Source organism: Acanthochromis polyacanthus, chromosome 5 (assembly GCF_021347895.1).
Source record: "Acanthochromis polyacanthus isolate Apoly-LR-REF ecotype Palm Island chromosome 5, KAUST_Apoly_ChrSc, whole genome shotgun sequence".
In the NCBI taxonomy this organism is placed as follows: Eukaryota; Metazoa; Chordata; class Actinopteri; family Pomacentridae; genus Acanthochromis; species Acanthochromis polyacanthus.
Window position 1 is genome coordinate 14,976,053 of NC_067117.1, and position 11,248 is coordinate 14,987,300.

Sequence of the window (11,248 nt, forward strand, 5' to 3'; positions counted from 1 at the left end):
GCGCTATCTGGAATAGGTAGGATAAGACAGGATCAATCAATGTCAGCAGAACTCACGACAGACAAATAAGCATTGGGGTTGATTCCCTCATTGATCCAGCACCTTGTGGAATTTGTATACATCAATTAATGACTTCATACTAGTAATGTGTTTCTCCCAAATGATTTATACCTCAGGTTCAAGGTAACATGAGGTCAGAGTCCATGAATCTCTGCCAGAAACCAGTGGATAGATCCCTTTGGTTGGGGGGGAGTTGCTGCTCCAGCAGAAAGAATCGACATGTTGTTACAAAGTGACTGGAAAAAATAATGTGACATGAACAAACAGACTGAGGCACTGTCAGCAGTAATGTGAACATTGTACTGGACCAACGTGGTAAAAGTGCAGCTGAGTCAAAGTGCAAAACTCTTGATCTACCATTTGATGTATGGTTCAGCTCACACTGGTGGTCATGAGCTCTGGGTAGTGACCAAAATATTGAGATCAGAAAAAACAAATGAGTAGGGAGGGGAGCATCCGGAGGGAGCTCAAAGTTGCTGCTTCTTTGTGTTGAAAGGAGGCGGCTGAGATGGCATCTAATTAAGATGCCATCCGGGTGCATTGCCTTGCAGGGTTTCCTGGCATGTCCAACTTGGAGGGGACCCCAGAGTAGACCCAGAACTCACTGAACAGATTATATATCTTATCTGGCCTGGGAATGCCTTGGGATCCTCCAGGAGGAACTGGAAAATGTTACAGGGGAGAGAAATATCTGGAATGGCCTGCTTATCTGCCTCCACGACCTGACCCCAGATAAGCGAAAGTGGATGGATGGATGGATGGATGGATGGATGGATGGATGGATGGATGGATGGATGGATGGATGGATGGATGGATGGATGGAGGTCAGGGATTACTGTGGCACTGAAAACTGAGTCTGTGACCCACCATGAGTGAATCACACAGTGAAAGAAACTGTTTCTCATGTCAATCAGTCATGTCATTACCAATACCCTGTCCCTTTAATAAGGTCAGTAAACCAGCTGATACCGCTGATGTTGGAACGATGAATCTCTGTCTGGGGCACAGCATATAGATTGCTAGAAGTAATCTACTGTATATGCCCCATTACAGAGCATTTCCCCAGTTCATTCCTCAAAGAACTGATGCATTTATTCAAGGCTGCATTTCTAGAGATTTCTGCTCCATCTCTGGTGGGTGGACTTGGCAATGATTAGCATGTATGTAGAGGGCCAAGCATTGTCTGCACTGGAGAAGGCCTCTGGAGATTGCATCACTGCTCTGATTCATAGCTGGATTGTGGGCCCTGTGACAGCGCCTGGACCTATTGTCCTGGGGCACGGACCCATGACATGAGAGGGGAAGGCATACTAAGCTGACATAACACTGACGCATTGGTGAGGCCAGGGTGACTAGGCTAGAAGGATGACAACTCATGTACAAGAACACGCACTTTCTTGCGTCTGTCAGACTGTGTTTGACTCTGACTTATGGAATCATAAAGCTTAATGTTTTCTTTCACTTTTGGGATTAGCAGCACCACAATACACATACTGCCATTTCTGTGGAGAGTTGGCCGGGGATCCTTTATGTTACAGTTTTTGTTCTTCATCTTTGCAATCGCACATCTAAATCCTGACTACAGTACATGGTAAAATGATACTGGCTTGGTCTTCTTTCCCCAAAAGGACACTGGAATGATTAACTAGGTATTGTTCTGTTGGTCTCAGGATCAGAAGATCTGAGAACCACAGAGTGTTTCTCAATACATTAACAAACATTGCTGGATACATGCTACAGAATTTCTCTTTGTTTGTTCTTGTCCATATTTCATACTAGACCATTGTGGAGTCCTTACCTGCGAGACCCTGATTAAAGACAAGTGAGTGCTCACGTACTTCGAGTGTTGATCATTTAATCCCCTTCCTACCCAGATCTGGGGTATTTTCTTTCTCTGTGTAATCCCAGTGCAGAACTGGAACATCAGAGATTAGTGCATGATTAAGCTACAACCATCCAGTGACCTGAGCATGACTGCTGCACCTCAGCCTGATCTGGCCTGGCCAACCACTAGGACTCATTAGACTGACTGCCACTCAAGACAAAATTTCCAGTTTGGTCCGTGTACTACATCTGAAGCTTGAGTGAGCAATGACCCCTTCATTTTTCCTAGCCACAGCAAATTCAGTGAAGGCCGGCATACCAAATTGTAGAGCTTTCTCACCTACTGACCTCTATTTTGACATGCAGCTTAAATATTTGCAATGTCTACAGTGTTTTTGCAGACAGAGCTCACAGCCTAGATGGACAGTTCTTCTCTTCTGACATTCAATTGAATGACACAAGGAGGAAAATACAAATTAGGTTTTGGCTTTTACACTATTGAAAAATCTTCCAGTATCATGGACAGTGTGTTTGCTTGTGGTGTCTTGCAGAGGTCTGGCTTTTCAACGAAATTTAGATAAAAAATTCCCAGATATTGCTGAGTCTATTTATCATCTACACAAATTCTTTTATCAACCACTGGAATGCACATTATAGCTAAAGAATGCTGTTCTTTGAGATACAGATGATACAGTATGAGGATAATGAAAAATGTCATAAACAATTCAGCGTTGTTTGTGTTTAGTTGTACAGGAAGTTTAATGAGAAACAACACACTGTAAAGGATGTAAGCAGAATATTCACATTAAAATATGTGATTCTGTTAGGCCTTAGCCTGCATTTAGGCCAGCACAGCAAAAAGCTACATAAAAACAAAGCCTTTTTGATTATTTCCCCAGGTTACTGAATTTACAGAGCTTGGATGTCACATGAAATTGAGCGGTGGACAATTGTAAATTTGACACAAATCAGTAAAATACAGACTAATCTGTGCACACTTTGCAGTTTAAGTAGCAGTGTGAGTGTTGTGCTAAAACTGCTGTTAACCTTACAGTTGTTGACTCTTTCCAGCCATGGCTCAGATGCTACAGCTGCAGTATAAATCGGTGTGCAGTCTCTTGGCAACACAAAAAATCCTGACACCCAAAAAGTGTTTTCCCAGCTGACCTCTGTTAAAAGGACACTTGTAGAACTGTTGAGTGGAAACCGTGCACAGTAAACAGGGGCAGTTATTGCTGTTTGGATTGTGGGTGTTTAATCTATGAAGATTTCATATTTGGAAAATCTTCCCAGAGCTTAGAAAACCGATTTCCATGCATGTGATGTTATCTCAGAGTGGATTCAGGGGATGAGACGGTCTTGCACGTGCAAAGCTTGCAGATGTTTTTGGCAAAGACTTTGGACAAGCAACTTTCACTGTAAGCATGCTGGAATTATACTTTACCATAGATGGATGCTTTCAACTCATGGGTACATTATATTAATCTGATTTTTCCTAGATTGTACACCATCAACTGGAAACAGAAGCCCATTGTGCTTTTCTTTAAATAAATCCCTATTTGTGACCTGAACTGTCCATCCAACTGGTAACTGGGAGAGTTCATGTCAACATCTACATTATCAACATCAAAAATCAACTACTAAGATAATTTACCATAACTTAAGAGATAGTGTTGTTTTGGCAGTGGACTTTAAGCTCTCACGCGACCAACTCCATCTAAGTCATTGTTTGTAAGCTGTAAAAACGGGACTCCAAACCTTTACTGTGATCTTTTCCCATATGATGTAAAAGAAAAGCAGTTCCTCGTCTGAATTACTGGATGCAGCTTGCCGGATTGTCTGCTATTAACCACACATTTCCGGTGACTTTCTTCCTTCATTCTGTTATCTATGTATTACTGTTTTAAAAATCTCCTTCACTGTGGGAAACAACAACAACCTCCATTCTAGCAACCTATCGCTCTGGAAAGTTTTATTGAGGATCTGGGTCATGCAGTAATGCAGTGCTGTTAGTTTTTTATTTTATTTTTTGTTGTAAATTTATCACTTCAGTGACCTCCTTGTGTGCAAACAATCACCCCATCACTATTTTGAGGGGACACTGTTGCTGCATCCCTGGCTTAGATCCACCCAGTACTACTGTGATTGGTTTAAAGAAATACAAACAAACCACAGTAATATTGAATTGCAGCCACTATGCCAATATTAAAAACATCAAAACCATACTACTAAGCCATTTAATACGATTTAGTGGACAGCGTTGTATGGGTAATGCAGTTGCGATCCTCACATGGCCAGCTCCATCTGTTTATCAGTTGTAAGTCATAAAAACAGGACTCTAACCCACGTCTATGATCTCTCACATGTGATGTGAACACAGCATCAGTGCCTGCTTGTGTCACTGGTGTGAGGCCCTCTAATGAAAAGAAACAATCCAAAAACTTGTTTCTTGTTTTATATTTTTTTTTGTCGAAGCCATTATGCAAGCTAATATTTGCTCATTCAAAAAATGTACAAGTAGGCTAACACCTGTATTTCACACGTTGCATCTGTTATTTATTGCTCTTCAACACACCTGTCAGTGTTGCTCCTGTGATCACTGAGATGTGAAAACTCAAGGCAAATGTGTAAAATGAAAGAAAAATTATAATTTAAATGTCCATCTTCTATTAATTTAAAATTGCTCCCGATTATATTTGATGCTATAAAAACAGAATTAGACTTAAACAGAAAACTGCAGTCCATGTCAAGAGTAACAAGGTCGTTGAAAATTGCAAATACATTTTAAAAAACTGCTTTCTGTGTAGTGTTTTTGTGCCTAGTATTTTTCCTGCTCTCCCTTCCCCCCTGTTTTCTCTCCTTCCTCTTTGTTTGCTTGATCTGCTTGATCCTCTTCTAGGTGCTGGACTCCTCCCAGCGACAGCCTCGGCTCTTTGATTGGCTGATCCCTGGAAGGAGGCGGGCCCTGTCCGCCGCTCGCCTGTTTTTCTGGCTGGACTGTCAGCTCCGTCACCAGTTTCGGTAACAGCAAAGCGGCGAAGACGACAAGGACATACGCTGCGTAAAGCGACATTTAAGCAGCGTTTCCGGCTGCATAAATAGCCTTTTATTAAACGTTCAAACACGGAGAACATAAAACCCACCGGAGGAGCTTTACAGTTTGTCCTCCGGCCAGGAAAAGAGCCGGTTTAGAGGATTTTAGTGGCTGGCTCTGTCGTTTCCTGCTCAGCCTTTTGTTTTTCGCTGTCGGGTCCAAAGTAGGCGAGCAGCAGCGCCCCCTGTGCCCCAGCAGGGAAAAGCCTGAGGATAGGGAGCCAGACGAGCGGCCAAGCCTCTTGCCTCGCGTGCGACGTGGGTATCCACAGCTCAGCCGTCCGATGCGGAGTGAGGATGAGTCCCGCTCTGGAAGCCCTCATGCAGGCGGACGGAACTCCCTATCCCGGGAAAGGGGTGATGCTTGAACCCTTCGTGCACCAGGTAGGGGGCCACTCCTGCGTGCTGCGATTTGGGGAGCAAACCATCTGCAAGCCCCTCATCCCCCGAGAGCACCAGTTCTACAAGAGCCTCCCTGCAGAGATGAGGAAGTTCACCCCTCAGTATAAAGGTAAGATAAATGCATGGACCTTTTTCCACCCTTTTCTCATCTCTGTGCAAGGTTGCATTTATTTGCATTGGTAAAATATACCTATCTAGATCACAACATGTCGTAATAGATTATTCCAATGGCTCAAAGAGCACGGGGTGCACAACAACTCTGCAGAATGTATTTTGATATTTATAGGTGCATGTTTTCAGTGGCCACATAATGACCTGTGTACAGTGTCAGTCTTGTTGGAGCTGTTCCTGCAAACAACTGCAGGTTTTCTAGATGTGACGCTCATGTTAAAAGGGGGTGAGAGGGTTTCAAATAGCATCCCATCTGAAGGACTGACTACCTGCTACGAGGATGCGCAGCCAGATGACTACTGAGTGGCTTTTAAGCCAGCTATGGTTTCAGGTCGAGATAGAGTGCCATGCGGATCCAAAATAACTGGGACAGATACATCACCTGGGGAGTAATTCACTGGTCATTTGAGGAGATTTTTCAGATTCGGTTTCAGGCCCATCACAGAAACATGGAAACAAATACACCTGCCTCGTGTTCCCTGGTGTCCAGGTCCACGGTGTCTCTCGGCTTCAGCCTCAGACAATCACAGCCAGTACATGCTGAGACGGACGTCTTCAGGCGAGCTAAGGCACGTGTGGTATCTGACTCCCCAGTAATGCAGCATGGGACTATAAAAAGACCGAGGGCGAGAAGTGGGATTTGGAGAGCAGATAGTGGAGTTCTGGGGCTCCAAAGCTCCTTTCCGGCTTTCGATTTCACACTATCGTAGGATGGAAAGAGATGTGAAACTTTCATTTTAAAGGCTCAGTATCCTTACTTAACATATTAAAGATCAGTAGATCAAATTGGAATAGGGTTGAAATTTATCCACATGCCCCAAATTCACCAAGTACTATGAGCATTAAGGCTGCTGATAAGGTGTCGAATGATGATTTGGATAAGGCAGGAAGGACTTCTCGCATGTATGTGGACGATGTCACATGTTACAATTTAATGTCAAGGTAATGCCGTGGAAGCTGGTTGGATAGCCAGACCTTTAGAGCCTAATAAAACAGCGGTAATTGATAATGGTGTACAACTCGGTCAAACCCCCGTAGTCAGTTTAAGCTGATGGGTTGTAAAAATCTCGGTTGACACACCTTTATCACAACTTTACGAGCACTTCTATTGCTTTTAATGAGCCTGACTCATAAGTTCCCACACTCACTGCGGCGCTGTGATGACAGTGCAGCTCTGAGCGGACAGCACCGTCCATCAGGGCAGATTTCAGAGGCAGGGCTTCCTGCAGGATGATGATGGTGATGATGATGTCAGTGCACATGACATCAGGCAGGCCTCTTTCTGCAGAACAAATATGGATGCTGGATCCTCAGGCCCACCGTCTAAAATGCCGTGTACTAAAGCATCAGCTCTGTTGGTCATCAGAGAAAACATTTATTACGATGTTCCTTTGCTGCTCTGTAACAAGATTGACTACTAAATGTATTGTTATATCTTGGATCATGTATTTGGATGTTAAGTCTGTATCTTTGACATTTCTCTCTCTGTGATCAGTTTCGACCACATCCCTCCTTCCTGTCTGTGGTTTATATGTATCAGCCGCTGCAGCTGTGATGTTTATTCTCAGTGCGACACCTCCCCCAGTCTGCACACAGACACGCAATGCATGGGGCCTTGTAGGGAGTTTTATTAGGGGATGGTCGGGGGTGGTGTATCACGGTGCCTGTTTGTCTCTCATGTTACAAATTAGCATTGGCATCAAGGTACACAGTGTCTCTGTCATCATAAATGTGATTCCAGAAACATCTAGTAGCCCTGTTTTCTCCCTCTGTAGTTTCTTTGTGTTTTCAAATTCTGTACAAAATTACTTCTGAAAGCACTCATAGCTGAAAAATGCACCTGAGATGTATTTTTCAAAATGTCACCGCTGTATTGTTTCATTTAAGGGCCTGAATGTTGAACTATGTGCATGGAAATGTTACCGAATGTCGGCACTGTAGCTGTGCAGCAGCTTGTTGTATATACAGCATGTGTGTGGGTGCATCTGAACCATCTGTATCATGAGTTTTAGTGAGTGTTTCGTAAGAATGTTGGGAAGATGATTAATAAATGTCCTGCTGAGTTTGAAACATTTCTGCCTCGTGTGGTTTTTCGTTACTGATTATGAATATTAGATGTGTGTTTTGGCCATTGTTGTTGATTATATAAGATGCTCTGTTTTTAAATGTTCTGCTTTCCTAATGCTTGTCTATATGTGTTTGTGTCATGTAGACATAGGAACATGCCAGTCACTCTCTATATTGTGTCAGTATCTGTTTGTAAATGTGTTTCATATGTCGTTGTCTGGTGCTCTATTTGGTGAAATTATTGCCAAACATGAATGCGTAAATAAATGCTTCTCGTCCTCTTCTTTCAGGCGTAGTTTCAGTCAGCTTTGAAGAGGACGAAGAAGGCAACTTGTGCCTCATCGCCTACCCCCTCCACAGCGAATCAGGCGACCTGGAAAACAAAGACCCGTCAGCAGACTGCGAGCCCAAGAGCAAGATGCTGAAGTGGAGCAACAAAAAACAGTCGCCTTTGCTTCTGGAGAATGACAACTATAGCAAAGAGAGAACTCGACATAGCCGTAAAGAGGACAAGATCATGAGGTGAAGATGCTTTTCTCAGCACTCATGCTTTCACAGACAACAATGATGCAGACACGGATTATTGTGAAGCACTGTAACATCCAGTCTGATGTATTTTCTTGTGTCGTCCCCTTTGCAGTTATAATCGTGATGAGGTGCCACAGCAGCAGCAAGCAGAGGTTCTCTATTTCAGTCTCGAGAAAGGCAATGTGGTCCCACAGATCAAACACAACCCATGGAGCTTGAAATGTCACCAGCAGCACTTACAGAGGATGAAGGAGAATGCAAAGCACCGCAACCAATACAGTATCCTTTCACAAAATGCCTCTCTGTGTGTAATGTCAAGCACAGTGCTCAAGGTATTGGTCAGTTATTAAAATAAGCATGTACACGCTGTGTGTTCTTCAGAGTGTGTTCCTTAACTCCTTTTCAGAATTTATCCTTTGGAAAACCTGACATGGCGTTACACAGTGCCATGTGTCTTAGACTTGAAGATGGGAACTCGCCAACATGGGGATGATGCAACAGAGGAGAAGAAAGCCAATCAGATTCGCAAGTGTCAACAGAGTACATCTGCATCCATTGGAGTGCGGCTTTGCGGCATGCAGGTAACGTATAGAGGAGACAGAACTCAGCATTGAGGTTCTTTTCTACTGTTTTTTCTACATGTAGAGCTGTGGGGCTTATGTTTCTGTTTGACCCCTGCAGGTCTACCAGTCAGACTCTGGCCAGCTGATGTTCATGAATAAGTACCACGGGCGTAAGCTGACCCTCGCGGGCTTCAAGGAGGCTCTGTACCAGTTCTTCCACAATGGCCGTCGCCTGCGTCACGAGCTGCTGTCTCCAGTGTTGCGCAGACTTCGGGAAATGCAAGCTGCCCTGGAGGCCTGTGAGTCCTACCGCTTCTACTCCAGCTCCCTGCTCATCATCTATGATGGAGACCCTCCCAGGACTCCCACTAGACCTAGACATCGTGGTGGGGAAGAGGCGATGAGGATGAGCCATCTGATGAAGATGAAGAAGAAGAAGAGGAGGAGGAAGGGGCCTTTGGTTTCCCTCGCTCCTCCTCAGCAGGTGGCAGTTCAGGCGTGGCTGGAGGAAGCAGCAACAGCAGCAGCAGTCGTTTATCCCACAGCACAGGAGAAGCCAGCAGCCCCGTGGTGGATGTGCGCATGATTGACTTTGCTCACACGACATGTCGGCACTACGGAGAAGACAGCGTAGTTCATGAAGGCCAGGACAGTGGGTTCATCTTTGGCCTGCAGAACCTGATCACAATTATCTCCCAGCTGGAGGATCACAGTACAGACTGAGGATTCGGTGGAATCAACGTGGTCTAAATTTCAAGCATGGGAGGAGCTCAGTGAGCTGAAACCCTGCTGCCCTGAGGTGCATTGTCCTGATGCCCATGTAGGCTTCTGCTTGGTGGAAACCTCAGACACCTCTGGGTCGGGGAGAGTCTGTGTGGTCGTTCCTAGCGCTCTCATTTACCTGCCAGAGGAAAGGGGCTGCCTGTGCCCTTTCTTGCACTTTTCTCTTTTTGAGACTGCTCCTCTTCTTTGTTATACATGGTAGGAGAAATGTTGTCTGAGATAGAGGTCTCTAAAAAACATGGACTCCCGTAGCATCCTAGGACTTTCCTCACCCTCTCCTCCTCTGGTACAGACGAGTTTCTTTATTAATAAATTCTCTCTGAGAGAGAAAGAGCGAGGCAGAGAAAACTGAAGCTGTAGTTAGCTTAGGAGCCTGTCGTGGTGCTTTACCTGTGATATGAAATACTTTGTTTTTTGGATGAAGTTTGGACTACTGATCCCAACAACACAGCACAATATTAGTGGGGAAGTTAAGTGAACAAGCTGACCTTGGCTGGCTGGGTCAGCAGCCTTGTAGCAATTGACAAGTTAAGCATCTGTTAAGGACTTTTTGTGTTTCTATTATTGTCTCTTAAGACACTTGTAACAAATATGGTTTGTTTGTTTATCTACCAGGCACTTGAATTTACACTTTTTGGTGGAAGAAGATTATTTAGGTGTAGAAGAAGGGATTTGCCTTTTCAACAGTTGCTCTCCCCTCTGACTTTTTGCCTATAAATAAGACTTTTTGGAAAAGGGGATTGCAAAGAGGAAATATCCTTTTATTTGCCGTTCTCTTTGTTTTCAGCAGATCTTCTCCTCTTCATTCCTGAAAATTTGACTTAAGAGAATATATTGATTAAAAACACTAGCTACAAAAAGACTATATAGAGACTATTTATTTGAAAGGATTGTTAAAAAATGGAAACCAGTACATTCCATGTTACCACTCTAAACGTTCTGTCCTCCTGATACAGACTTTGATTTATTTTGTTATTGCAAGAGCTTTCTTGTATACCTGTGTGTTAACAGTGTCTTGGAAAATAAAGGCATTCATTGTGGTAAAAATCACCGTACATGTCGATTTATTTATATAACGTTTGGGATTTGAATGTGTAGGATATAGTAGAGGTTACAGCTGCGGTTGGGGATTAGGCATTATGTCTACGAGTGTGATGTGCGGTGTATCTCATGAATAGTCTACAGTTACTGGACGGGAAATGGAGAAAGGGAAGTGAAATGTGAGCGTGACGGCAGACGTGTGAATGCAGCTGCAATACAAAGAAGCACTGCAATGGGAGACGTGAGTCATCCTTTTTGTTGAACACTATAGAAATTTACCACCACTTAGTCACTGTTCACATTATACCCACAACTTCAAAAAGAACTTTGAACTGTTTATCAAATGTCTCTTTTAAAACAGAAAAGCAGGACCTATTCAGGCCAGCGATGAGGGAGCCAATGCTTTAAACAATTAAGGTATTTCTGCAAGCAGCAGCATGCCCCGATAATCCTGACTAAATGGCATGTGTGACTACAATTAAAACACTCTTTAATCTCCACAAAACAATAGACATGGTGGTCAGATCTTATTATTTCAGACCAAACTGACTGCTCATCTAGTCATGCTTTTATATAACTATATTCTGTTCGAGTCATCTTTATGTTGTTCGTCACCTGGCTCTAGAGGATCCACTGAAGGTGTTAAAGAAGGGAGAGGTTTGTAGTTTTTCTCTATGTATTCAGAAGGGTGAGGTTTTCTTGCACATTAGTTCCTA

At 43.7% G+C, this 11,248-nt stretch overlaps 1 protein-coding gene across 1 annotated transcript; it reads left to right on the plus strand.

The window, feature by feature from the left end:
• The first annotated feature begins 4,883 nt into the window (after nt 1-4,883).
• ip6k2b (inositol hexakisphosphate kinase 2b) lies at nt 4,884-10,541 on the plus strand. The gene is given in 7 exon segments (XM_022191063.2): nt 4,884-5,488; nt 7,908-8,139; nt 8,258-8,424; nt 8,552-8,560; nt 8,563-8,726; nt 8,827-9,103; nt 9,106-10,541. Coding segments are annotated over 7 exon segments (1,389 nt in total). The 5' UTR covers nt 4,884-5,274; the 3' UTR covers nt 9,432-10,541.
• The last annotated feature ends 707 nt before the right edge of the window (nt 10,542-11,248 follow it).